This window comes from Alnus glutinosa, chromosome 3, assembly GCF_958979055.1.
Source record: "Alnus glutinosa chromosome 3, dhAlnGlut1.1, whole genome shotgun sequence".
Lineage (NCBI taxonomy): Eukaryota > Viridiplantae > Streptophyta > Magnoliopsida > Fagales > Betulaceae > Alnus > Alnus glutinosa.
In genome coordinates this window covers 194,683-222,167 of record NC_084888.1, presented here as the reverse complement: position 1 = coordinate 222,167, position 27,485 = coordinate 194,683, and the positions used below count along the sequence as shown (strand labels likewise).

The 27,485-nt window shown below is 37.8% G+C and overlaps 4 protein-coding genes and 1 pseudogene across 4 annotated transcripts; 4 read left to right on the top strand and 1 right to left on the bottom strand.

The window, feature by feature from the left end:
* The first annotated feature begins 195 nt into the window (after positions 1-195).
* On the top strand, positions 196-3,907 carry LOC133862500 (protein DMP1-like; annotated as a pseudogene).
* A 1,391-nt stretch (positions 3,908-5,298) lies between these two features.
* On the top strand, positions 5,299-7,026 carry LOC133864567 (germin-like protein subfamily 2 member 4). Its single transcript, XM_062300946.1, has 2 exons — positions 5,299-5,601; positions 6,310-7,026. The coding sequence occupies exons 1-2, from the start codon at positions 5,493-5,495 to the stop codon at positions 6,852-6,854; spliced, it is 654 nt and encodes a 217-aa protein (XP_062156930.1). The 5' UTR covers positions 5,299-5,492; the 3' UTR covers positions 6,855-7,026.
* Positions 7,027-10,383: 3,357 nt separating this feature from the next.
* LOC133863340 (DEAD-box ATP-dependent RNA helicase 3, chloroplastic) lies at positions 10,384-17,278 on the bottom strand. The gene is made up of 10 exons (XM_062299284.1): positions 16,548-17,278; positions 15,435-15,571; positions 14,943-15,357; positions 13,995-14,093; positions 13,287-13,511; positions 12,457-12,834; positions 11,779-11,922; positions 11,586-11,681; positions 11,112-11,389; positions 10,384-10,869 (listed from the first exon to the last, which is right to left on the bottom strand). Exons 1-10 carry the CDS (start codon positions 16,998-17,000, stop codon positions 10,779-10,781), a joined length of 2,316 nt encoding a protein of 771 aa, XP_062155268.1. The 5' UTR covers positions 17,001-17,278; the 3' UTR covers positions 10,384-10,778.
* Positions 17,279-17,529: 251 nt separating this feature from the next.
* LOC133864556 (uncharacterized) lies at positions 17,530-23,198 on the top strand. The gene is made up of 7 exons (XM_062300929.1): positions 17,530-17,776; positions 18,247-18,404; positions 19,206-19,279; positions 20,623-20,772; positions 21,001-21,286; positions 21,821-22,054; positions 22,334-23,198. Exons 2-7 carry the CDS (start codon positions 18,249-18,251, stop codon positions 22,697-22,699), a joined length of 1,266 nt encoding a protein of 421 aa, XP_062156913.1. The 5' UTR covers positions 17,530-17,776; positions 18,247-18,248; the 3' UTR covers positions 22,700-23,198.
* A 1,855-nt stretch (positions 23,199-25,053) lies between these two features.
* LOC133863884 (uncharacterized) lies at positions 25,054-25,807 on the top strand. Its single transcript, XM_062300016.1, has one exon. The coding sequence runs from the start codon at positions 25,293-25,295 to the stop codon at positions 25,626-25,628; it is 336 nt and encodes a 111-aa protein (XP_062156000.1). The 5' UTR covers positions 25,054-25,292; the 3' UTR covers positions 25,629-25,807.
* The last annotated feature ends 1,678 nt before the right edge of the window (positions 25,808-27,485 follow it).

The window sequence follows — 27,485 nt, the reverse complement described above, 5'->3', positions numbered from 1 at the left end:
GAGTGTTGTTTTTGTGTTTTTTCTGGCAGGAATGACAAGTAAGAGATGTTCATTTGAGGAGGGGTTTTTCTAGTTGTGCTTCATCGTCTTGTTTGTTTTCGTCGCTAGATCTGTGCCCATTCGCCGGGCTTCTTGGGAGTGCCTCTCAGTGGTGTTCGTTGTAGCTCTCTAGTTCTACTGCCTCATGCCACGATCATGTGGGTCTCCGATGGTTGGCGCATAACCAGCACGCTTCTAGGTTCTCCTTCTCTGGAACCGGGCGTGTGGGTCATGGCTTGTCTTTTTGGTCATGGTCGGTGGTGGGGGATGGTTTGGGAGGTTGTCTGCCGCAGGGTTGGTGGTTGGGAATGGTGCGTGTTCAAAACGTGTCGGCACCAACGAAGATTTGCTACTTTCGGACGCCGGCTTGCTTTGAAGTTTTTGTTGTGTATTTGTTTCATTATATGCTTCTTGTATTGTTTTTTATCTTTCTAAAGTTTGTGTATGTGTTTTTAGATATTACTGGTATGTTTTAGGGCTTGTTTAGCTCGGATCTGTCCTCTCTTTTTTAGGATTGGTGCTTAACTGTCAGAGAGTGGCTCAAATGCCTGATCTTGTAATATTTGTTTATTTGTAGGCAGTACCCAAGTCAGATTTTTCTGGCTTAGTGGGTAGTGTGCGTTTGTACTTCTAGTCACTGTGATGTGCCCTTGGGCCTGTTGGTATTAATGCAAGGAGCTATGAGTTTATTGTTCAAAAAAAAAAAAAAAATGACATCTGTGACTGTGAGAGCAACTTGAGTTGCCAGCTAATGAACCCAGCCTACCAACCTCTTTTGTTTGTTCTTGAGCAAGTAGTACACTAAACAACATTGAATTTGGATTTAATTATTATTATTGAATTTTAATCAAATGATAATTTTAAAAGATACAATACTTTTGAAGGAATATTTGATAATCTTTACTGAGAATGTAAATGTGTTTAAATAGAGTACAATCAAAACTGAAACTCTTTGATACTGGAGTTTGTTTTATCTAGAAAACTGAATACAAAATTTGAATACATATGAAACTAACATTTGAATTACCAACGTTATTTCTGTTTTGATGTTGTTGGCTGTGTTTGAATATCTATTGCATTATTTGATGTGGAGATTTGCTTAACAGGATATTTCACATTTGTACCCATTCGCAGGAGAGGAGTTGAAGTTGACAGAGCTTGGAAATTTTTTGGGGGAAAAAAAAAAACTATCAACAAAAAAAGCTGTGGTGATTGACTATTGAGATGGGCCTGATTAATAAAGAATCAAGGGGAAAATACACTTTACCCCCCCTGATGTATCCATTGATTGGCAATTTGACGCCCAATGTTTAAAAATTGGTAGATGACCCCCCTGACGTTTACCACTTGTCTCAATTTGGACCTTCTGTCCACTTAGTTCGGCAAAAGTGATGGAAAGTGGGTCACGTGCGTTGCACATGACCACTTAAAGTCCCATTTTCTTATTTTGCCCCTCACCAAAACAGTGAGTTTCGCCCCAGTCACTTTTAACGCATATATTTTATTCTTTCTCTCATATACTTAGAACCACCGTGACCTGGCAATTCTTCAGAGCACTTGTAACACACGTTGAGGGCCCCACGTCCACGGCTGAAGAACCACTTGAGTACATCGCATATCGCTCTTCAGAAATATTGTCATCGACATGTTCTCAAAGTTCTGTTATGGAAGCATGCTGGTGCAAGCACTAATAAACTTGATGGTGTGTTTACCGGTGAACTTGAGGAGACGACATGCTACCGCTGCGATTTCTCTTGAACAATTATGGTCCTAGCAGAAGGGCTAGTAGCGTAAAAGCAACCTGCGCTGTGTATCTCGGCTCTCTCTCTCTCTATATATATTGTTAGTTTCCACTTGCAAGAATCTCACCAAACACAATCGATTTGATTGGCGCAGCCAACTCTTCCTCCAAGTCCAAGGGAAGCTCCCAGAAAACCATTAAAGACAAAACATTATCAGGAGTTGGCAATCTCATCAGCCTCCTCCCAACCGACACTATCTTCTTTTACCACTGCAACACCATTGTTGATTAAGCTGGCAAGAGCCAACGATCAACAACCTATAAAGCAAACTTCTTGCTGGTTCTACTCTAACAACAAGGTGCCTTTTTTCCTCAGCTTTCTAAGTTAGTCATTTCAATGGTATACGCATAAACTTCTAAAAAGATTAACTTGGTTCAGACTTAATTACTTCCCCAAGAAGACCTTTGTGCCTTCTAAAATGTGTGACACAAGTAAATGTCGAGCCCTGAGAAACTAAGATATGTTGTGGACATGAATTGCAGACCAACAGAACAAACAATGGCCACTGCAACACCATCAACAAGTACCTCACTGCCATTCTTGTTGCTTTCTGCGGTTTGTCTTGCTTCGTTTCTTCCTTCACAGACGGCTACGTTGGAGATGACGGTATCACACACTACGGGGTTACAACAAGAAAGGGTCTTTGGCCTTTGCCGGAGTCTAAGAACGTGGACTTGCCGACGTATAAGCTCCGGTTTGCGGACTTTGTCCACGCCTTTTTCGGGCTGTGTTTGCCGTTTTGGTGCTTTTGGATCGAAATACTGTGGGGTGCTTCTATCCGGTGTCTGAGTCCACTAAGAATATTTTGCTAGCTCCGGGTGCTGCCACCTATTGTTGGCGCGGTTTCTAGTGTGGTTTTCGTGGTGTTCCCTAATAAGAAACAGAGGTTCATTTTTTTTTTTGGTGGTGTAATGAAGTGCATGAAGGTCACAACGTAGTCTGCATGGTTAGTTACTTAGTTGGTCTTTTCTTTGCTGCCTCTTTTGGTTATCCAGTATTGAATTGGTTCATATATGGATCATCTTTTTTGTTTCAGAATTATCTTCAGAAAGATCATTGGGTAGAGATCATCGTGTATGTGGTGTTGATGCTTACATGCAGGTATGCTCGACATTATTTTCATCGATTTCATGAATATGTTTGGAAGTTACGAGATTTTCTCGATCACCATGAGATGAGTTATAACGTCCATTTAAATTTAGGATTGTTAGGCTAAAAACATGTCCGTATCCCAAATGAGCAAGACATATCCAAATTCTGCTGGTGGGTAATTGATTTTATTTGACTATAAGTACGTGATATTTTCTAGTTTTTTTGTCGATTTCAACGATTTCAGGCTGTTGGTAACGATATGAAGAGGCTGTAAGTGCTTTTGACGATGGAAATGCATGGAGCCTTACTCCTAGATCCTCAATTTATTACTCTGCTTTTGGTTGTTTTGAACTCTGCTTCAGGTGTTATCATGCTCTGTTTTTTGAACGTCAAACAGAGGACGTGGAAAACATGTATAGACTGCCCTGCAGGGAACTTATATATATATATATATGAGTTTTCTTTAATATGAACTTCACGTTTTAGCCAAAACCATGTGCTGATAGTCCTCTAGAGAATTGGCTTCAAGGAAATATGACTGAGAGTATCGCTATAACATCAACACTTGCAAAGTAGCGTTGCAAGACTAGAGAGTAGCACATTAGGACCGACATTCCTTATGAGTTCATGAATAACCAGTAGAATCTGTGGCTTTCTCTGACGAGGAAGCAAAGCAGCTAGAGAAAATAAGGTAAGTACAGCTTCTCCAACTCCACGGACTTGATCTGGTTTTTTATTCCACCGATAGTTATTAGACTGCCCATGGAGATTCTTTCGTTACTACAAATCTTGGTGATAGCCGGTGGCGTAGATTGACGCTTGCCGACGATGGTAATCTCAAAATTTACAGTTATGATTCAGATGTTGGGCAGTGGGTCGTTGTTTGGAAAGCAATGATCCAGATCCGGCGCTGTCGTCTTGCGAGGATTCAGAGGAATATTTCTCTGAATGGAGGAGGGGCAAAATGGTCTTGATTTTTGTTTAAGCGGACACGCGAGTTGCACGTGGTCTCATTTCCGTCCAAAGTGACGGATAAGGGGACGGAAGGTCCTACTTGTCACACATCGATAACATTAAGGGGGTCATCTACCAATTTTTAAACATTGGACGTCAAATTGCCAATAGGTGGATACATCAGGGGGGTAAAGTGTACTTTTCCCAAGAATTAAAATTGAATAATGGGTCGGTCCAAATATGGGGAGATGAAAATCATGAATCATTTATGTTGGGGGGGGAGGGGGTGTGGAAGCGGGGAGGAATTTTACAGTCCTATGATGATTAGGACTAGAAGTCCATCTCTCTGCCTACTTCTCGAATAGATTGGAGTAGTGTCAAGTTGGGTGTCAAGTATTTTAACTAATAAGGCCTTGTTTGGTCGTTTGGTTTGTAAAATGAATATTTCATTAAAAAATAGAATATTTATTATCAGGAATAAAAAAGAGTGGAATGAAATAGCTATTCCTACTCTTTAGTTTGGTAATAATTCAATTACTTTAATTGGAATCCAATCAAAATTACTAAAAAACTACACATTATTATTATTATTATTATTATTTTTTAAAAAAAGAGTTAAAAAAAAAAACTCAAATTATTAAAAATAATAAAAAAAAAAACCAAAAATTTGAAAATGGGTGAGTGACCAACCACCCCAATTTACCAAAGAGCCGGGGGTGGCTGCAACCACCCCCAGCTCCTTATGTGGCTGGCCAACCACCTTAATGGGTGGTCAGCTAGAGCCAGTGTAAGGGTTTTTTTTTTTTTTTTTTTTTTTTTTAAATTTATTTATTTAAATAAAAATTAAGAGAAAATATAAAATAATGAATGGTTTTTTTGAGAAAAATGTAGTCTATTGGGAATAACTATTCCATAGAATAGACCTTTATCAAACAAAAAAATTATTATTCCTATGAAATAATCGTTCCATTATAAGAGTCTAATCCACGAACCAAACGAATGTCTCTCTCGATAAGAGTACATCCTTAAGATGTCTCGGTGTTGGAGTCTTTGAATCGGTATGAGCTTAAGAGTGTTTGAGTTTGTTTTGCAGTAAGAGTAAATTGTTATGGTTTTTAAATCAATTTAAAAATTGTTCTTATGCTAATAAAATATAGAGAATTTTTTAAAGGAGATTAATGTTTATCTAAGAACCTACCCTCAGATTATGAACTAGATATTGAGGTTCAGAACACAATTCTATTGTTAAAAATATAATATACATATAAAATGAAAGTAGATCTGGCCGTTGAGCGAGGGACGCAACATATATAGGGTCAACTGGCCCAAAATAGTGGCAAACTCTGGGCCATTTGCCTTGTGATGACTTTGCTTTGGGTCTACGAAGCTACGTTTCGTGCTTTGCATTCACAGCATTTCTGTGTGACCGTGTCTATGACGAACCTCTACCCCTCGCTATAAATACGCCACCTACTATTATCTCTTCTACATTCCTCGTTTCAAAGTTCTCCAACATTTCTTTCTCTCTAGGTGTCTTTTTCCACACTGCTTTTCGTCCCTTTGATTGCTTATCTTACTTTACCATACGACAAAAATCTCGGCCCAATGGCGGCCCTTGTCCCACTGTTTGTTACGACTTTTGCTTTAGTCTTGGCCGCTGCTGCCGCAGATCCTGACTTGCTTCAAGATGTTTGTGTTGCCGATCTCACTTCCGGTACTCCTGTCCTGTTACTCTCTTCTTTCCTTTTTTTTCCTTTTTAACATATATCCTTATTTTACTAGCTAGTGTTAGTATTTAATACAGTGAACGCTCTACTTTCATCTTCTAAGAAAAGTAGCTCAAAAGCAGCCCTGGTTTTCGATCTTATTCTCCCCAATAATATGAGTTTGATTCCTCTTTTTCTTTTCGAGAATTTAGTACAATATTTGTGAACTCACTTGAGATCTTTAATTGATTTTAAGGAGATCGATCATGATTCTTGTTTTTGGTTTTATTTTGCCTTTTCTTATTAACTTCAGCGCTAATTATAATTGAAAATTGAAAAATTTATCAACTTTCATGTGAATCTTTCAAGTAATTATTGGTAGCCAAAAAAGAATATGCTAATCATGTAGGCCTACTATATTCTTGGTTGATATGATTACATTGTTCTTGTATCTTTGCTGTATATATCTGCTCCATGGCTCCACATGATATATTTTCCCTTTTTCGTTGTTTTGGGTTTCTTATTAAGTCTTCTTAATCATGACTTCTGATTGAAAATGAAGTAGACAGTACAACTAAAGACAAAATAATATTGGGGTGATTATAAGCAACTGATATCTAAGGGAAAAAAAATAATACTAGGAAGGTGAGAATTTATGACAAAGTTACTTTTGAAACGTCGACAATTAATTGGAATTCATGAGCTGTGATGAACAGGTGTCAACGTCAATGGGTTCACGTGTAAGAGCTTGACAAACATCTCTGCAGCAGACTTCTTCTTTGACGGCTTGGTCAAGCCAGGCCTCACCAACAACACTTTTGGTTCTCTGGTCACTGCAGCCAATGTCCAAAAAATTCCAGGCCTTAACACCCTCGGTGTCTCACTCTCCCGCATTGATTATGCCCCCGGCGGCCTTAACCCGCCACACACGCACCCGCGCGCCACTGAGATAGCGTTTGTGCTCGAAGGTGAATTGGACGTGGGCTTCATAACCACAGCAAATGTGCTCATTTCCAAATCTATCAAGAAGGGTGAGATATTTGTGTTTCCAAGGGGGCTGGTGCATTTTCAGAAGAACAATGGAAAGGTGCCTGCAGCTGCGATTGTTGCGTTTAACAGCCAGTTGCCAGGCACACAGTCTATTGCTACCACGCTGTTTGCAGCCACACCACCGGTGCCTGACAATGTTTTGACCAAGGCATTCCAGGTGGGTACGAAGGAGGTGGAGAAAATCAAGTCTAGGTTTGCTCCCAAGAAGTAGATCGAGTTCTGAAATCATGCATGTAATGGGGCTTTGCTTGTTAATTGTTAGTACTTGATAAGAAATTGTTGGAATTTGTTCTTGTGATTCATAAAGTATTGTGGGTGGGCTTTTGAATTTCAGTAATTTGAGAATCCAAAGTTGATTATAAAAAAACACGTTTCAGTGCTCATTTTTGTTCTTCTACTGGACACAAGTTAAAACACTTATCAAGCACCTGATAAACTATTAGATAATGCCTTGGTTGGGAGCTTTTCCATGCTCCAACAAATTAAGTTCTCAAAATAGAGTTCTGAATTTTGAAAAGGCGAAAATTGAGAATTGTTTTCGGTAGATGTCATATTTGAAAAAAGTATTGTTTGTAGAATTAGTTTGGTAAATTAAAAAAATGCTTTTGAAAAACAAAAATCTAAAAAGTATTTTCAAAATATATATTAAAAAAAAAAAAAAAAATAAATTTGTTGGAAGCTGGCCTCCACGACTAGCAGATGTACCTCTTTACCAAAGGAGACATGTGTTTCTCCTCATCTCTTCCTTCCTCTTTCTGCTAGTGGCACTCCCAACCACCACGTGGGGGTAGTCGACGGTCGCGGCCATGACTACCACCCTTAATGACTTCCAAGTGTGGTCGCGACTATACTTGATGGCTCCGAGGGTTATTCGACTACTTTTAGAGATTTTATTGGCTTGGACGACCATCTCATGGAAGAGGCTGGAATTTTTTTTTTTGGACTGACATGGTACGTAGTGCCACGTTGTGTTACCATGTCAATGAATCTTTTGGGAAACCCATATGGCAGTGCTAGTCAAGACGTATAGAAAGTGAAAATTAAATGAGAGTGTCTCTAGCATTTTCCAAAAAGTAAATCTCAACACCCTTTCAAGTTGGAGAAAATATTAAGTGAGCAACTCAATATGATCAATAAGAACAACCATTTTCTATTTTATTATTAGAAGCCCCTATATCACATATGCAAAGACTTCTGTGCGTGCGGTTGCACTTGGTTAGATTTTTCGTCTACTTGGCCTGTTCAATTGAGTAGCCGGTGTGTAAGTTTTCATGTGCATAATCATTGCTCACTTTTCGTTTCAATCAGATGGATGGCCAATATCTACCGCTTGCCGGCCCAGATAATCAATAACGTTCAGTCGTTCTAATTAGCAACATATATACTTTGTAGGTGTTTTTATTTTATCAGTATGATAAATGCTACAATAGCATGTCACATGTGCATGTATTTTTGCCCTGAAGAGAAGAAGTAAAGCACTTGCCACTTACAGAGAAGGTTGACAATAACCAGGTTAAGGGTTACTAACTAACTATATTGATGAAGTTTAATTCTTAGAATGGATGGCTTAATCTAACACAAACTTAGCATAAGATAATTAAATATGAAGGTAGAATTACAAGTTTTCCTAATAAAGCTGTCTGATGCCTTCTTTTGTTTTTTTTAATGCCGTTAGGCATGGGCCTATAGATATTTTAGTAGTCATTAACGTTATATGATGGCGATTTAATTCTCCCCATAATTCGCGTGGGTGAAACATTTAGACTATGTTTGGGTTTGCGATTTTAAAAAGTGCGATTTGAAAAAAGTGATTTTTAATATCGCAATTTAGCCGTTAAAATTGCAAATTAGCCTTTAAAATTCTGCGTTTTTAAAAAAGCATTATCTTATCTGCGATTTGAAAAAGCAGATTTTCTGCTTTTTCAAATCGCAATTTCCAAACGATTTATGTTTTGCGATTTGGTTTAAAATCACACTTATTGTCTACGAAATCGCAATCCCAAACGCATCCTTAAACCATATAAGCTTTTCTCCCAATTCTTAATGGAATGCTGAAAGTGACATTTCCCATCTTGTACACCGCAAGTCAAAATGATCATTTACTCGTTTTTACTTTTAAACAACGCAATGATAACCGACAAAATAAACTTGAATTGAGATGGCTAGGATACTCTACAATTTTAAAGAAATTTTAAACTCTTAAATTATGTAAATTCAAGCTTTTTTTTTTTTTACATCGAACATCATAAGAAATGCTACATATTAAATATATGACATGTTATCGAGGTAAAAAATAAAAAATAAAAAAATTCCAAAAACCTTTTTCTTCACTTTTAAAGAGATGCTTATTATTTGCTAAACCAAAACAAAGTTTTTTGCTCAAAACTTTTATACGACATAAAGTGTAAGAATTTGATAAAAATTTACTCAATTCTCATTGTTAACATGTCACATTTTTAATATGTAGCATTTTTCATGCCGTTCGATACATAAAACAACCTAAATTCACATAATTTGAGAATCTACGGATCCTAATCCAAGACATCTACGGGCTACGAGTTCTTAAGAGTTCTTGCGACTGTAGCATTGGTTGGGATATTATTGTTTCTTATCTTCTTATATGCTCACCCATGAATGTAATTCTTTCTACCTACGTATGAACAATTTTTGAAATCCATGTTAAAATTCTCTTTCTTTCATTTTTTTAAAGTTTGGTTATCAAATTGGTGTAACCGCTCTAAAAGCAGATTTTAGTAGCCAAATAGGGATACGTGCCTAATGAGAAGTCTATAATGGAGGTCCTAACAATGGAGCGGTTTTCAGAACCGTCGTCAACATTCTCTTTGGCAAGTAAGATGGCTCTACGCCTTACTAGAATTTCGAATTCTCGCGTCTTTTTCTCTTTTTGGTCCATGTAATCGGGGTATCGGTTAAATTGAAAGCATCGAAAGACAAACTTCTGTGACATGTGCTATGGTTACTCCAAGGATGTTTTAGATATTTTTGATATTCCAAACATACAAGCAATCCCAAGGATCAGATTGATAGAGGCAAACCCAACTCCATAGAAATGAGGGCTACAAACCCCTCTTAGCCATTGGACAGTCCCATGACTCCCATGGAGAGCCCCATATGCCTGGGACATGTAGATCTCACAGGCCCAATCCGAACATCCTAACTGCATGGGATCCTATTCAACTAAATAAGTAATTTTCCTTAAACATAGAAGAACATGTACGGGCGCAGAGAACCCAGCAGTCATTCCAGTAGAGTTAGAACATCTAAAAGGCATAAAAAAGACTCAAAATAATCCAAATAATTGACCTGATCTAACGGCTTCTTGACATGAAAGTAAAAAAAAGGTTTCGACGGAAAGTGATTTCCTTGTTGTTAAAAGGGCATAATTGAACAAGCACTCCCATGCGCCTTCAAATAGCCACTTGATGACAGCTTCTAGGTTAAGATAAGCCACTGCGGCAAAGTACGGAATCGGGTATCCATTCACCAGATGCAGAAGCACCAATTGGATCAGATAACAACGAGACTTCCAAACATATGTTATCATTGCCTAAGCTTTGAGGGTGGCCTTAGAACACTTTCACCTTCTACTATTTACTCTTTTATCTAATGAATTTTTTGGTCACCTAATCCAAACAAATTATTGCTGTCAAAACTTGTGCAAACAATGCAGAACCACTACAAAATCTTTACTCTTGAGAAACGTCATCAGCGCCAAGAGATTCAAGAAAGATAGACATTTAAGTTCTACAAAATATTAAAAAGAAGATACAGAGACAAAACTTGCATAGACAGGGATATGCAAACAATGCAGAACAGCTACAAAATCTTTACTCTTGAGAAACGTCACCAACGCCAAGAGATTCAAGAAAGATTACATTTAAGTTCTAGAAAAATAGCAAAAAGAAGATACAGACACAGAAAATACTGCACCAGAGAGAGAGAGAGAGAGAGAGAGAGAGAGCAATACAAAAGTTAATTCCTGAACTCTTTGGAGCACCGCTCAATCTCCTAGGCCCATTGAACAGGCCGGCTGTATAAAGGAATAATCGGAAGCAATTCCAAGCAGCACCAGCAGCCTCAGACCCACCTAGAAGAAACCTTATGTTGATTATGACTAGTAGTCTTGCTTATTTGGGCATTCTGATGCCCTGTGCCCAGACCGTCCACAATTAAAGCAGGAACCTCCAAAGGAACCTCCAAAGCCTCTGCAATGCACATACAGATACTAGTGAGTCTTATTCTAACAACCGCTACATTGTTTGACCTTTAACTTAAAACACGAAAACTTGATAATAAAATCACCCCCCAAAAATATTCTCTAAGAGGTCTCTTACCGGGTCTTAGCAGGAAAATAAAATAATCAGTGGCTAACTCCACCCTTGTAGACTATGTATCACTTTCAAAGCCCATTAAGGCATTAACTTATGAGTTCCTAAAAGAGATATACCTGTCCTGGGTTCTTGACTGTCTACCTCCAATTAGCCAATCATCCGCACTGCTTCTTGAAAACCGCGACCTGTTGTTGTCACCTCTATAACTCCGACCACCACTCCGACCACCACTCCTAAATAAACCATCATCGCTAGCAGAGTCTCGACCACCATCCCAACCACGTGAGCTTCTAAAACCTTTCCGATCCCCAGATCCTCGTCTGTTATTCCGATCCCTGCCAGAAAATTTGCCATAGTAATCACTCGGAGGCCCATCATCTTGCAAAGCAGGCAACTGTCATTAAAAAAGAAGGGAAAAACATTTATGTCTGTGTTAGTAGTTAATCCAGGAACTCATACCTAGAGAAAGAGAGCAGAGTACATAAATACATGGGAAAACTTCAAATGGATCAAATCATAGCCAGCACAAACAACACATGGCATCATGCAGAAACAACTACAATGAGAAAGGGACCAAATTTATAATCAACCTTGGTGATCTTGGAAATAGTATTTCCAGGTGGTAGTTGCCTATTTAGCAATTCTTTTGCAGCCTCCTCTGGAAGATCAAAAACTGCTCCTTGAACCTGATATAAGCAACATCAACGACTTATGCTAAAAAAAACAATCCATCAACAAAGAGATGCTAGAACAGAATAATCAAAGCATAGTGTAGATACAGACCCTTTCATCTGCAATTAAATGTATTTTTCCAACTTCATCAGCAGCTGCAGGATAAATGTCTGAAAGAAACCCAGTGACAGATCTAGCGGACAGGTATCTACTAGAAGAAGCTGGATCTCGAGTCCATTGCAGTGTAACCCATCCCTGCAATGAAAGTATCCAGTAAAAATGAATTATAAGACCGCAGTAGAAGGCACTAAATAACACCATAAAATTTTAAGGTTAAAAAAAAATTAATAATACACCCGACTGAAAAATCGTTTTAGCACAACAAATATTTTTTTTGTAAGTCCTTTTAGCAAAAATATCTTTGCATATAAAATTTCTATATTGACAAATTCACCATAGCTGTAGGAATTATCTAATATTGCAGGCAATGGCCCTGAGACTAGGCTCTTGGCACTCGAGGGTTCAGCTGATTCCACTACTCAAGTAGGCACTATTTCTTTCACAAACATTCGGTTGAGTTAATAATTATTTGAAGACAAAAATGAACCAACTACATTTCAACACTCCAGTACTGTCTATTTCCCGGAGGACAAAATGCTGACAGGAAAATTTGAGGACTTGTAAGCTTTAATCTGAAAACATAACGCTCATCATTTAACTGCTATTATCGATGAGAGACCATTTACAACTTGTTAACTTCAAACTGAAAATGGAGGGCTTATCATTTACCTGCTCATGATTGATGAGAGACCGGGATGAAGGAGGTCTGGAGAATCCACTCAATTGTGCTAGTGCAGCAGCAAGAGCACTTATTCCCTGTTCTTCAATTAATTTTTGAGCGGTTGGGGTGAAAAACGAGACAGACTCTGAATGAACTCCACTAAGAGTAGCAACCACATGCTCAGCAGATGATTCCAAAACCTCTTCTATAGCTGGTGGGCTAACAAACTCGAACTGGCATCCCACATCACGCTCAAGGGATTTCACTGTTCTCCTCTGGCTACTTGTAAACATAAGAATGGCATTACCTTCTTTTCCTGCACGTCCAGTTCGACCAGAGCGGTGCACAAAAGTCTCCGGATCATTGGGAAGTTCATAGTGAATAATCTGGAGAAAGGGATAAATAGTGAAAAAGAGACTTTCAATACGCAAGAGAATTACCTGGACTGTAATATTAGAGATAAGTGTAACAGGTTGCAAAGAACTTTTGATAGAAGCAAAATCTTAAAACTTGTAGGTGCAACATCGAATTATAAGTAGGAGGGAAGATTTCCTATATGAAGCATGGTTCATGAATCAATGGAGTGAAATCTCATGTTAGATTAAGCTGAATTTTAATTTTCAATCTCAGATGCAATGGAAGGAATGTAATTTGCAATTAATTTTTAATGGAGAACATCATATTTTTCATAACTTTTATTTTTTTGAAAAAATAAAGTTATGTTTTTATTAACATACTTAGGATACTAGAGTGTATCTTAGGATCCACAAGGTACCAGCACTCACAAAATTTATATAGAAATTTAATTATGGATCATAAGGGAATTCTACAAACTTACTAGATCAACATTGGGGATATCAAGCCCACGAGATGCAACATCAGTGGCGACAAGCACTGTGAATTTCCCTTGTCGAAAATTGTTTAAAGTTCTCTCCCTCTGATGCTGAGATATATCTCCATGCAATGCCTCAGAAGCAATGCTATTTGTTAATGACATCGAGACTTCATCAGCGTCACGTTTTGTTTGTGTGAAAACAATGGTCTTCCCACCCTTTGCATAAACCTGAAATTTATTATAACACTCAGTATAATTTAAAAGAAATCTTACCTTTAGCTTTGAAATTAAAATAGAAAAACCATCCACAGAGATATAATGATGATGCAATGACATATAACTACAATATCTTCGATACATTAGAAAACTAGAAAATGATTAATATAAAGGAAAAAAGATGAGTTGGAATTATTATTATTATTTTTTTAAAGTAAATGATGAAGGATAGAAATTTTTGCACATGTATTTAACTAGACCTTTAAACAAAAGAAAAGCCTCAAAGTAAATAGCCAATTCTATAAGTTGAGAAGTTTACACAAGGGTAGCATGATTATTCTAAGTATCAACACACCAAATAAGAATAAAAGAAATATAGATACAAAATCACAGTCACACACAAGTACGAGTGTATAGTCATGTCTCTTTCAGGCATTCCTTAACATTACTGAACACAAGCTAAAACAAGACTAATATATGACCCCCAACTCTTACCGTTATAAGGTCACTAAGAATGGTCCGCTTTGAAGTTGCAGTGGCTGATATAGCATAGAGCTTGATCCCTTCTGCGAGCTTTTCTTCTCGGTCACCAACCTATGAAGAAGAAGAAGAGAGGAATAAAAACAAGATTTAGAAATTAATTCCATTCTAGCTTTGACATTGACATTAAACATGGATTGCACCTTTGTGCTTTTTAATGAATTCGCAATTACTTGATTTTTTTTTATGTGTCAGAATCATCAGAGCTATGACATACTAAACTTCTTAATACAAGATGGAGAACCTTTGCACTAAACATAAAGCCCAACAAGAAAAGGTCTCACATGCCATAAGTGAAATCTTTCACCTGCCGGCTAACTTTAACCATAAAAAGAATCTTTTACTGGAAGTTGAAAAAAGTGACTATGCAACATGAAGCTTGCATCAAGCAGTCATGGCACAAAACAATATACCTGTCCCAAAAGTTCACAGTCCGAATCAAGCAGAGTAGCATATCACATACCTTCAACCAAACTGTGAAGCAGTCGGTAGGGTTTGAAATGTTTACCCCAAAAGAAAGAGTTAAGCTAATTCCGTAAAAAGGGAGAATGGAATAAATGAACCAAATCATATTCCATAAGCATGAAGTTGGTCATGTGAACTTTTTTAAAAAAAATAAAAAAATAAATCCAGCATGGTCTCTTATCAAAATAATCATCAAGGGCTCATCCATTATGTTTAAAAAAGAATGGCATGAACTACATATGAAATAGGTAAACATCACACAAATGTCTGTAAACAACATTGATTGAACACCCCTCAAAAGGTGCATTATAAGGAGATACTTATACACCTAATCCCATCCGATTCTCTAATCAGGGAACTTGTGCAAACATGAAGGTTCTGAAATTTATTCGGGAAATAAGAAAGAAAAGACAAGAAGCCAAAAGAAATAAGTTTTACCAAATCAATGGTCAGAGGATTATTCAAATATTTCCGTGACAGTTTCTTCACCCAACCAGGCATAGTTGCAGAGAAAAGCATACTCTGGCGCTCAGATGGAAGCTTTTGTAAAATTACTTCCACATCGTCCTCAAAGCCAACAGCAAGCATCTGATCAGCTTCATCAAGGACCAAATATTGAACTTCCCCCAGCTTGAGGCTGTTACCCTTTATCAGGTCAATTATTCGACCAGGAGTTCCAACAACCACATCCACTCCACGGGAAAGGGCACTCTGCTGCGTAACATAAGAAACCCCTCCATAAACACATACAGTATTTAAATAAGGTGCAGACTCTTTAATCTCTTTCTCCACTTGCTTTGCTAGCTCCCGTGTAGGTGCAAGAACTAAAAATCTAGGAAGGCGACCAGGCCGCCTGCAAACATGATATACACCAAATGAACAAACAAATTTCAAAATGGTAGCTAGTAAAATATGTGATATAGCGAATACCTCTGAGAGCCTCTTTGTTCGTCATCTTCGGTAAGGCGTTTGATAATTGGAATCCCAAAGGCTAATGTCTTCCCAGTCCCAGTCTTTGCACGAGCAATGAGATCTCGACCTTCTAGCGCAGGGACTAAAACAGCTCTCTGCATAATTTAGGACAAAATGAGTATATCAAACACACACACACACACACACACACACACACAGAATTATTATGGAAATTTAGAATCTAGGAAATGAAATAAGAAGAGGACGTTTTATATGTGAAGCACACTATAGTAGGAACAAAATATCATACTACCAGCAAAAAGCATAGAGGGGATATTCATCAGTTCATGGCCGTTGAGGGTCATATGTGCTCTGTAAATAACGTTACAGAGTACGACATGAAAGCAATATTTTGCAGCAACTAACTTAGCTCGGTTAGATAATCAAGGACGTTGCTCAAAGGGTTGGAATAAAAACTAAATTAACAAGTTGCATACCAGAATATGACAAAGCGATAAGCAATTGCCCTAGCAGTACGTGGTCGCTAATAATCCAGAGAAGCTGCTACTTGATTATAAGTACTCTCAAAAGAACTACCATTCCAACTAAGGGTGTGTTTGAAATTGCGATTTCGTAGACAATAAGTGTGATTTTAAACCAAATCGTAGAACATAAATCGTTTGAAAACTGCGTTTTTAAAAATTGCGATTTGAAAACGCAGAAAATCTGTTTTTTCAAATCGCAGATAAGATAATGCTTTTTTAAAAATACAAAATTTTAAAGGCTAATTTGCGATTTTAAAGGCTAAATTGTAATTTTAAAAATCACTTTTTTCAAATTGCATATTTTAAAATCGTTATTTTAAATCGCACTTTTTAAAATCGCAAAACCAAACAGAGTCTAAATTGAAGAACACTTGCAGTACTTATTCTAATACCTAATATACATATATTGTGTCATTGTTGAAGTAATAGAAACCGAACTAGCAGCCATACTCTCTGGAATTAAGGCAATATAGGGATAAGAATGAACTGGCTTGAGTTTTCCAATCGCCAATGAATCATCCAGACCTAAAACAATAGAGGGTAAAAAAAAATGGGGGTAGAGAGAGAGAGAGAGAGGGTAAAGTACTTGTATGGGGAAGAGGTGAGTAATCCCACGCTTCTCGAGGGTATCGACAAGGCGGTTAGGCATGCCCAATTTGGAAAGGGCGAGTTCGTCCTGGTCCGCAGAGGCAGTAGAAGATGGCTCGGCCTCAGAGTCATAATAGTCATCCAGAGAGTCTTCTGCGAAACCACCACCAAGGCCTTTGAATGCCTCTTCACTGAGGACCGAAGAATTGGGGGTAGCAATAGCGGAGGGAAGGAAACCAAGGCTCTGCTGCTTGGAGCCACTCCTAAGCGTACCAGTGGAACGAAAGGAGAAGGTCTTTTGGCTGGTGTTATAGGCTTTCAGAACCTTATTGAAGTGAGACTTGTCGCATAAGGGTAAGGAGAGCAAAGGCGTGGTTGTTGCTGCTGTCCTTCTATAGAGATCGAGTGTGGGAGTTTGGTAAATGGACGAAACGCCTATGAAAGAGGCCATTTTTAACAGCAGCAGAAGATGTTTAAGAGTAGTAGTGTATGTATTGAGAGCAGAAAATGCTTTGCTCAAAGTACTAAAAAAAGAGAAACCTAAAAATGTGTTGTAGGCGGCGTGCAGATTTCTTTTACAAGGGAGGGGATAGGGTGAGGAACACAGACAAAAGAGAAAGAGAGAAAGAGAGAGGGAGATAAGGCCACACCCTTCTTCAAAATGTATGGCCTTTCAAACCTCCACCTCGGTTGCTACTACAAAAACTACTACTTGGGGGGAGCACCGGTTGTATGGCCTTTTTCCTTTCCCTTTTCTTTGAAACAAAGACAGATATTTCTTCTCGGGTGGACCCGAAAACCCGTGACTCTCCTTATGTTCTCCTCTGCCTCAAGATGAGTATGACGTCCTACCAGGCCCGTCAAACTGCTAGGGGATTGGAATGGGCCAATATTCTGGCCCATGAGGCCGGCTTGGAAACTTGAGGTAATTTCTTTTTATTTATTAACTTTTTTCTTATTTTACAGATCAAAATATGAAATAATCTTCTCCTGGTTCGTATCATGTCCTCGTAGTTATGGATTATTTGTTTAAGCATTTTCCAACTGTATTCCATTCCGTTTACACCGAGACTGTAACAGCCGCCATTATTGGCTGCCACTGAAGCCTCTCTGTCCTTGTTCCTTACTGTTCTTACCATACAATATCACACCCCGTTCAGATCGGCCGTCTTCGTTTTCTGGCCTCTTTCACCCTTGTTCCTATTTGAATTCCCGATCTCTAACCAGGTAAAGTTCGTTCTATTCCCAAATTATCGGTTCCACGCCAATCATGTTATAATATGTTGCATTATCCGAAGATTGCGTCAATTCTTTTATTTATTATCTTATAGTTCAAGAATCAAACTTATTGCTCTATTAGCGAAGACTTTTACCTTTTTATTTTTCATTTTCGGGGACGGCGGGCGAATATAGCCCGGAAGGATTAGGGATTTTAAAATTTCGGCAAAGCCACTCCTCCACTTTGATTCGGTTATTCATATGCAATTATTCTAACACTAAAAGAAGAAGCATAGTATCTTGTAGCCTATAGATACCGACCTAGGTTTGTATCATAAATTCTCTTTTCTCTGTGTGTCTGTATATATAATTTCGGAAAACAGCTCCTTGACTCTCTTTTTTTTTTTTTCTTTTTTTTTTTTTTTTGTTATTGTTGTTAATGCGGGAATGAACTGACTTTTGTTGGAAAATTTGTTCAGACATGGTGGAAATGGTGGCAATCTATTTTAGCATTGTTGCGTTTATTTGCACGGTCGGAGCCATTTGTCTGGCTATTATGCACATCTACAGGCACCTTTTGAATTACACTGAACCTACTTATCAGCGATTTATCGTCCGCATCATCTTCATGGTTCCGGTGAGTGCGTTGACATGGTATTCTCCGAATTGTTATTAGCATTATGCATTTATATGTTGCCATGGATGCATTATCTGCTAGAGCTGCGACTTTGTTCTTTCCTGTCCTGAAAGCTTGTCTTGAAACTTTATGCACTCATCAGATAGTGGTGTTAGAAGTGCCAAGTTAACTTGATTTGAGTTTCCCACGTTGGGTACTTTGACGTGGTGTTAGGGTCATTCATCTGTTCTTTTGCTATCATATGACATGAGAGTGTCTGATTGTGTGGGACACTGGGACTGCATGCTTTCTCTTCAATGCTCTCAATGATTAACAGAAGACACCTAGGGGTAAGAAAATACTCGACTTTCTAAAGTAAAGATCAAAAAGGGAAGAAGAAAAAAAAATCCAGAACTCATTTGGTTAAAAGCTTGCTTTCTTTGTAGGCAATACATTTGCTCCATTTTTATTCAAGTGAAAAATTGGAATTCTGGAATTCTGGAATTCTGTTTTCGTTTATTAAACTTATAGGTTACTCTTATTGGTTGAGCATATCTACTCATTTACAGCTATATATCTTGATTAACTTAGAAGGAACACATCATTTGGCTTCTTCATCTCATTCATTATCTCCTTTGTAATGTATCTCACTTATGATATTTTCCATTTTGGCCTTTATTCATCTTTTCTTTTTCCCTCGTATTTTCCCATCCATTTGCCTTGATACTTGCTGAAGGCTACATTTTAAAGATGCTAATCTGTATTGCATTTTATGTTCTTTGCAGTATTTCACTAACATCTTAATTTTGTTTTCCTTGACAGGTTTATGCATTAATGTCTTTCTTGTCCCTGGTTTTGCCCAAGGGCTCAATCTATTTTAATTCCATTCGGGAAGTGTAAGTTTGTCTGCGTTTGTATCTAATTTTCTTCTCTGCTAGTTTTACTGAAAACAATATGGTTCGCACCAATCTCTGGTTTATTATATATTTATGCTTTTGTCTACCCTTGTTTTGTTTGACTCTAGAAAATTAATGACTGTATTTCAAATGTGAATGATTTCATCCAGATAACACACATACATAAGATGTACGTAGATAATTATGGTATCAGTGTGTGATATAACATTTTGATAGTAGACACTAGACAAAACAACAAGCATAGCTAGATATGAATTAGTGTCTTTGTGGCCTTTAAACTATTTAAGTTGCAACATTGAAATCTATACTTGTATTCCAATTTTCTGTTGAACTCAAATTTTTGTTCCTGTTGGCTCTTCTGGTTGTCTGGATGCATTCTTGAAATGCTTGTGAAGATATTTTACTGGGTGTTCTGGTTGTATTGATCAACAGCATTTTCTTTAGTAATTAGCAAAGCAAAGTTTCTTGTTACAAGAAGTTCAACAAAATTATTTTCTCAAGGAATGTTGTCAGTATAGTGGGCAGAGGTGCTGGTGATTGTAGGGGTTATGGTGATGGTGACAGTTGCAGCAATTGTTATGCTACTGCAGTGGTGCCGCTGCCATTGATGGAAATACAACCATGTGAAGGTTGATAAAATGACTCCACTTTTGGTGCTATTTAGTAGGAATTTGAGCCCTCCAATTCCCTCCTCTACTGCCATTTGGGATTTTGAGATTCCTTACCTTATCGAACTTTACATGAGAACCCTCAATTTATAAATCTTAAGTCCCTTGCCACCCATATAATTTCTCTTCCAATTCTTTTAAATGCTTCCTGCAAAGTGCAAACGGCTCTTGTGAAGTTCATCATATTGTTATTTGTGAGGAGTCAATACACTAGATGTAAATTTCTGGCAGTTATGCTTTGGAGATTGTACTTTGTCTGGTGATTTAATTAAAGCTTGTTTTAACTAGACCAGTGTTGCATAGTGACAAGAATAGAAACCGGGTTAAAAATTGTTTTCCCCTGGGTATCTGTGTGTGTGTGTGTGTGTGTGTGTTTGTGTTTGTGTTTTTTGTTCTTTTTCTTTTTCTTTTATAAGTAGTATTTGTTCTTTTTTCTTTCCCACTGTCTTGTTTTCTCTGTTTACAGGAGTGAATCAAAGTTGCTTTACTAAAATAGAAAAAGAAACTTGTTGTATATCAGTGCCTGGGTTTTTAATAGCTTTTTTTCATTTTTGAGAAAAAAAGAAAAATAAAGGATGATAAGAAGTTATTTTTGTTCAGAAATAATCTTCATATGGTGAAATACGATAATAATATAATGTTTTATTGTTTCAGCTATGAAGCATGGGTCATCTATAATTTCCTGTCATTGTGCCTGGGATGGGTTGGTGGCCCAGGAGCTGTTGTGCTCAGTTTAAGTGGTCGGGTTCTGAAGCCATCATGGTATCTGATGACCTGTTGCGTCCCTCCCATACCACTAGATGGGTGAGTTTCTTTACACAACTCTACACTTTCAATCATCCCTTCGTGTGATACTTAATTACGTACATGATTTTAGCTTCTCTACACCATATGAAAAGCCCGAGTATAACTCAACAGTTGCTGGGAAATTATAAGCAATTATTTTACAGTCTTGTGAAGACAATTGTTTATCTGAATATTACATCCTTAGACATGTTTGATCAGCTCTCATTTCTGAAATTGTTAATGCAGGCGTTTTATACGTAGATGCAAGCAGGGGTGTTTGCAGTTTGTGATTTTGAAGCCCATTTTAGTTGCCGTTACTCTCATACTTTATGCAAAAGGAAAATATGAAGATGGAAATTTCAGTCCAAACCAATCATACCTGTATCTCACTATCATCTATACAATCTCATACACGGTGGCTCTTTATGCTTTGGCATTGTTTTATGTGGCATGCAAAGATCTGCTTCAGCCATTCAATCCAGTCCCAAAGTTTATTTTAATTAAATCAGTTGTCTTCCTGACTTATTGGCAGGTACAGCTAGATACTTCCTTTGTTATCTTATGCATGTGTCCTAAAGCAACTTTGGAAAGGAGAATTCTGTAACCACTTCAATGATTTTAGTAGCATTTTTAGGACAGTTTCCCTTTGCATTTCTTTTGTTAATTAATTGCAACATGGACATTTGGGACTATTTTGTGTTTCTTGTGAAAAAGAATGGTCAAATTATCCAAAGTATGGTGTTCTGCTCTAATGACTTCTCAGATTCTTTTCCCCCTTTTCTGATTTAAGGTGAAATTGTGGAAATTTCTAATTTAAGCTCTTGCAAGTACTTTATTTAGGATTTCAGACATCAATACGTATGATGTATCTCATAAAGCAACTATTACTCTCTCTCTCTCTCTCTCTCTTTCTCTCTCACACACACACACTCGCGCGCACACACATACACTCGCTCAAATACAGGTTTTACAAAATTGAATTGCATTACACTTTTTATTTTTTGGAAAATTAAGCAGAACTGTGGGATCTTCCACCATCTCTCTGAATTTCTTGTTTGCATTTTAGGGTGTTTTGGTTTTCCTTGCTGCGAAGTCTGGATTCATCAAGGATGCAGAGGAAGCTGCTCAATTTCAAAATTTCATTATATGTGTTGAAATGCTTATTGCTGCTGTAGGCCACCTCTATGCATTTCCATACAAAGAGTATGCTGGTGCCAATATTGGTGTCTCCCGTGGTCTGACAGGAAGCCTTGCACATGCCTTAAAGTTAAATGACTTTTACCATGACACAGTCCACCAGGTAAGCTGTACTCTATTATCTCTGCCAATAGTGAAGGGCTTGGTATTCTACCTCTTATGGTGGGGGAATTAATCTGAAGGTGGTTAAGTGTGAACATTTCATTCTCTCCCACATGCTTTGCCAGAAGGTTTGTCCAAAAGCATGCCTCAATAATGCTAATAAAATCTACTTTGCTCATTTCCTCTCTTGGACAAGCATGCCTCTTTCTTTTCTTCTTCGTTTTTCTTTTTTTGGCTTTGCTCTATCCATGCTGATGATCATATTTTTACCATTTTGTAGTTTGCACCGACTTACCATGATTACGTTCTTTACAACCACAATGAGGGTGATGAGGGAACCAGGAAGTATCGGTCACGCACCTTTGTGCCAACTGGTCCTGAGATGGAGTCTGTAAGAAGAAACAAACATATTTTTGGAAACAAGTTGGATGACATACAGCTCTCTAGTCTCTCATCTTCTAGTACAAGCACTCCTAAAAATCCTGACTCTGTAACTGATTCTTCACAACCTGATGCGATGAGATCTTCCCTGCTTGTGGATGCCACAAATTCTTTATCTGTACCATATGATATGTCACTTATTGATTTGGATATGTCCGGTTACCCTTCAAAGGTTCCTGCAGCAAAAGAAAGTGGGACTAGGTGACAGAGCATGAAGAAACTGCGAGAGGCAGGTAAGAAATGTCCTCTTAAAGGAAGGAAGGGGTTGAGAGAATTGTCAAATGCTGTTTATGATTTGAGAAAGCCTGATTAGCTTAATTGTGTGCTGATGTTGGTGTAAATGTACCTCGAGTTTTGAAGCTTTCAGTTCGCCTCTCTCCCTGTCACTGACATTAGGCTTCCAACTAAATCATCTTGAGTGGCCTGTTTGTCCGTTGTGCATTATAGATACAGAAGTTAAACATGAAATTAAACATTCAAGATTACTGTTCCCATCGGATTTCATAGGCTTTTTAGCGCTGGCATTCGAAGTTGAGACTTCGTTCATCATTATTTTCTTTAGGGTTTGGTTTTACAACCGATCGTATTGTCAATTATATTTCGCCATGTTGTAAAGATCTTTCTCTCTTCGTGGCTGGTCTTCCCACCTTTTAAGGGAAGGGGATAATGTCATACCCTTGAAAAGAGTGGCCACTTGATAACTACCACGTGTATTTCCAGTCTGTTTGCAAATGGCTTAGCCCACGATAGCTGTACAAAACGAGAAAACCACGCTTTATGCATCTTAGCACTATTTGCTAGTGGAAAATCCCCAGTAATGTCACATTTAAGTTTCTCGGTTCACGGAGTGGCTCTCTTTTATCTATGATCATGCTTAAGATATTATATTCGATAAATTGTTTGCACTTTCGAAAAATATACAAATCTAGGTTCAGTTTTGAATGTTTTGTATTTTGACTTGTTTGTTTTTGTTCATGTTTTAAAAAGAAAGAAATAAAAAGTTCTATCAAACAAAGTCCTTTCACTTTCTTTCTTTTTTTCTCTTTTTTTTTTTTTTTTTTTTTTTTTTTTTTTTTTTTTTTTAATGGGGGGGGGGGGGGGGGGGGGGTCATCATCCCTAATTAATAAATACAAAGAACATACAAGTACATAGAAAATCTAAAAGCAATAAAAGTGGAGTCTTTTGCAATAATCATTACTGGTTAAACCCATATGATGCTATAAGGTACAATCCAAAATATTCTAAACTCGCAAGTGAAAAAAAGAGGGTTATCGTGACTGGTAATTTTACAACGGAAGGCGACTAGAGGTGGAGTCGCAGTGACAAGCAAATGGGATTAGAGCATTGTAGTGTTGGTTGGGGTCATTGGAGGAAATGCATACAACGATGTTTCGAGAAGCTCTTTTTCTCCATAGGATAAGGGTTTTCACTAAGAGAAGGGGGAAAAGTCTCACTAGAAGAAGAAAGCCCTTGCCTTGCAGAGGAGAGATTTTCAAAGATGGAGATCTATTTGCATGGTATTGGAAGTGACCAAATTGTCTTTTCCATATTTGTTGCGTTGATTATCTTATATTTTGCGTTGATTATCTTATATTCTTATTCTCGAATTTGTTAAGATGATGGTATGAAGAAGTTTCTCAAATGGCCTGCTCCAAAAATTCCTCCCAACAACCTAGAGAATAAATGAATCTGTGCCTTGCATGCCTTAAGGAAATGTTTCCATTTTTCAAATGACGGCTATCTATGTATTGAGTTAGATCATTTTTTTTATTTTTGAAAACAGTTGATTAGCTGCAGCAGAAATCGATTAAAGGTCACGTTCTGGCTCCAATTTTGACTCTTGGTGTAGAAGTCAAGGAAAGCCTTTACAAAGACGTGTTTCTCTCTCTCTCTCTCTTGTTTTTGAGGTCTTTATTTGTTTAAAGCTTCACAAAATATAAATCAAATAGAAAAGTAAGGTGATTTCAATGCCGTAAAGAAAAAAGCGGCATGAACCGCGTTGAAATAGTTAAACTCGAAGGATCTTATCTCATCCCCCCACCTACACCAATTGCTTAGCACGCATGGTTTCTTCTCAGCCAAATGAAAAATAATAAAAATACTCTAAACTAATTTCGCTATCACTGTAGTCTGTAGTTGTATTGATGTAATCATCTGTAACAAGCTGCCGTGTTGAGAGAGAGGACCTGAATTTTGGTGTTGGTCAAACCATGCATCCTATTAGGGGCCTAGAAACGGCCCATGTGGAAGTGACCGTGGAGCCTACTAGATGACATCATATGATTCATATTGTCTAACCTAACCATGGGCGAAATGGGCCACGGATGAAGATATAAAAATAGACAAGAAGATAAGGGGAAACACAAAAGTCACGTGACCGTCTATCCAAAAAGAAAAAAGATTAGACTAAAATCCCACTATCCACGTGTTAAAAGTAGTCCAATTACTACTTTATTTTTTTGTAATTACCACTTTATATGTGTGTTTTTGTTTGCACAATAAGAGGAAGGAAAAAAAGAAAAAGAAAAAGAAAAGAAAGGTCATGAATTTGGATTCGCTACTGCGGCGGCGCACTACTCGCTTGCTAATGCGCTAATGCAAAGTAAAGTAAAGCAAAGCAACGGAAAAGACAGGTGGGAAGAATTTCTACAGTTCAGATCCCAAATCTAGCCCCTCTGCTTATATTTATTTCTTTTCCCCGAAACCGTTCTTTTTCTATTTATTACTGTTGGTCTTCAGGCACGACCGAAAGTAGAGTCTGCCTCTCTCTGTGCCTTTGGCCACTTTCAAGGGCATCATGATTCAGAATCAGAATCATGTTGTAGGTCTAAACCCAATATTCAGGAACGAATCATTTGGGTACTACACAGCGGAGCAGAACTACATGATGATGGAGAAGAGACAACTGTTCCTTAGAAGCTATCAGTTCTGCAGAAAAAGGAGTCTCTCGGAGAGAATCAAGAGGTCCTTGGTCCGGGTGAAGAGGGTCATATGCCTGAGGCTACGATCCGCTCGTAGAATCAGGAAGTTGGTCTGTTCCAGGTTCAGATACGGTTTCTACTACCGCAGAAGAAGATTCCTGCGACTCCTTAACAACCAGAACAAAAAAAATAACTCCACCTGCCTCTGGTAGAATTTTTTTCATATTTATATTTTCCCTACTTCTTTGTCTCAAATTTGTTTTCCCTGACTATGATGAAGTTTTGGGGTTGATATTAAGTGCTTTACATGTTAGATTGTCTTTTCAGATTCGCCCCAGAATTTTGTAGTATTAACAAGTTGCTTTATATATGCGATGATTCCCTGTTATTAGTGTATGCCTTCCAATCAGTCAAAAACATGCGCAATTGATCATATACTGAACAGGGAACCAGCTACGAACCAGCTCCATGTATACATAATACATGTAATTCCAGTGAGAATCCCGAAATATAATCAAACGGTTCTCTCTATTTTGGGTTCAGTTTCATTGTTTACTGGATTTGCGCTTTGCACAGACAGCGAGGATTTTTACCTCTGGGCGCTGTGAAGAGGGAAATCGGAATGGAAATTCATGCAATTGCTTGTTCAAAGTTTGAACGGTCAAGGGAGGGGTAGCCCAAAAAGTCAAGCATTTCAAATATCCAGGTCCGAAACTCACTGGGGATTCGTGACTTTTTTAACTTTGCAGTTTGCACATAAAATTGCCGTTGAATTTGGATACGCACTATTCTTTTGACCATGCTACCGTCTTCTTCTTTTTTCTAGATTTGGGTGCTAGCTAATGCACTTTCTTTCTTTCGGATTTGTCCCTGTCATGAATGCCGTCTCAACCACTTGCATTTTGGTTCTATGCATTTCCAGTTGAGGAATGCTAGGCATTTAAACACTTGTTTTCAGAATTTAGTTTCAAACTGATGTGTCATAATCTCATGAGATCTATCATTTTGAAAAATGTGTCATAATCTCATAGGATTGTGACACATCAGTTTGGAACCAAATTCTGAAAAAAAAATGTTGAGATGTCTAACATTTCTCTTTTCAGTTTGGTAGTTGCCTTCTATGGGTGATGGGAAAAGTAAGGAGACATTAAAATGCGTAAGACCCACCTTCAATACCATCCAATCCTTGCCCTTTTTTCAAATTTTCTAGTAGAATAGATGTGTGAAAAAAAAGAAAATCTAATGATTAATTTGTACTGTCATGTCATCTCAATCTTATGATAATAATATAATAATCTTCTAAGTAACATTTCTTGACTGCAAAATGACTATTATATATAGAATCCACCGTCCAGGACGTGTTTCTGTTACAAGCATTCAATTCTATAGTTAAAACTCTTTTTGACGTCCAACGATTAATTTATAGGGTAAATGTATAATAAATTCCTGAATCGACGCTCGATTTGAAAATGATCACTCACTTTTTAATTTTAAACATTTACTCTTTTAACTTTTTTGCGTTTTTGAATTGAGTCATTTCGTTCATTTTCCATTCAAATTTGTTAATTCCGTTGGGCTGAGTCACTGTTTAGCCACGTCACTATCGACAACTAAGCTTAAAAATGATACCGTTTCAATATTTCCTTATTTTTTTTTAATAATTTTATTTAAAAATAATAAAATAATAATAATAATTAAAAAAAGAAAAAGAAAAAAGAGAAGGCTACCATGGGGCCGGTTGGCTACTCCCATTTTGGCCAAGGGGGTGGCCAAACCACCCCATGGGGGGTGGTTCGGCAACCCCATGGCAGGAAAAAAAACTAAAAAATTAAAATTAAAATTTATGGGTTTTGGTCCTTGGGGCTAATCTGGGGGGTGGCCGATGGTCTCCATAGGCAAACCCTAAAAAAGTTTTACAAGCTTTTGGCCCTTGGATGTGGCCAAACCACCCCATGAACAAACCCTAAAATTTTTTTAGAGGGTTTGGTCGGTGGCCAAGAGCCAAAACCCATCAATTTTTTTTTTTTTTTTTTTTGCCATGGGATGGCCTAACCGCCTCATGTGAGGTG

Excerpts from the sequence above, each read along its gene's own strand:
- LOC133864567 (XM_062300946.1), top strand. The coding sequence starts at position 5,493 with ATGGCGGCCCTTGTCCCACTGTTTGTTACGACTTTTGCTTTAGTCTTG. Across the intron at positions 5,602-6,309 it reads TGTTGCCGATCTCACTTCCG|GTGTCAACGTCAATGGGTTC; the intron begins GTACTCCTGTCC and ends TGTGATGAACAG.
- LOC133863884 (XM_062300016.1), top strand. The coding sequence starts at position 25,293 with ATGATTCAGAATCAGAATCATGTTGTAGGTCTAAACCCAATATTCAGG.
- LOC133864556 (XM_062300929.1), top strand. The coding sequence starts at position 18,249 with ATGGTGGAAATGGTGGCAATCTATTTTAGCATTGTTGCGTTTATTTGC. Across the intron at positions 19,280-20,622 it reads TTTAATTCCATTCGGGAAGT|CTATGAAGCATGGGTCATCT; the intron begins GTAAGTTTGTCT and ends TTATTGTTTCAG. Across the intron at positions 21,287-21,820 it reads TCTTCCTGACTTATTGGCAG|GGTGTTTTGGTTTTCCTTGC; the intron begins GTACAGCTAGAT and ends TTTGCATTTTAG.
- LOC133863340 (XM_062299284.1), bottom strand. The coding sequence starts at position 17,000 with ATGGCCTCTTTCATAGGCGTTTCGTCCATTTACCAAACTCCCACACTC. Across the intron at positions 13,512-13,994 it reads TTCTTAGTGACCTTATAACG|GTTTATGCAAAGGGTGGGAA; the intron begins GTAAGAGTTGGG and ends AATAAATTTCAG. Across the intron at positions 12,835-13,286 it reads ATATCCCCAATGTTGATCTA|ATTATTCACTATGAACTTCC; the intron begins GTAAGTTTGTAG and ends CCCTTTCTCCAG.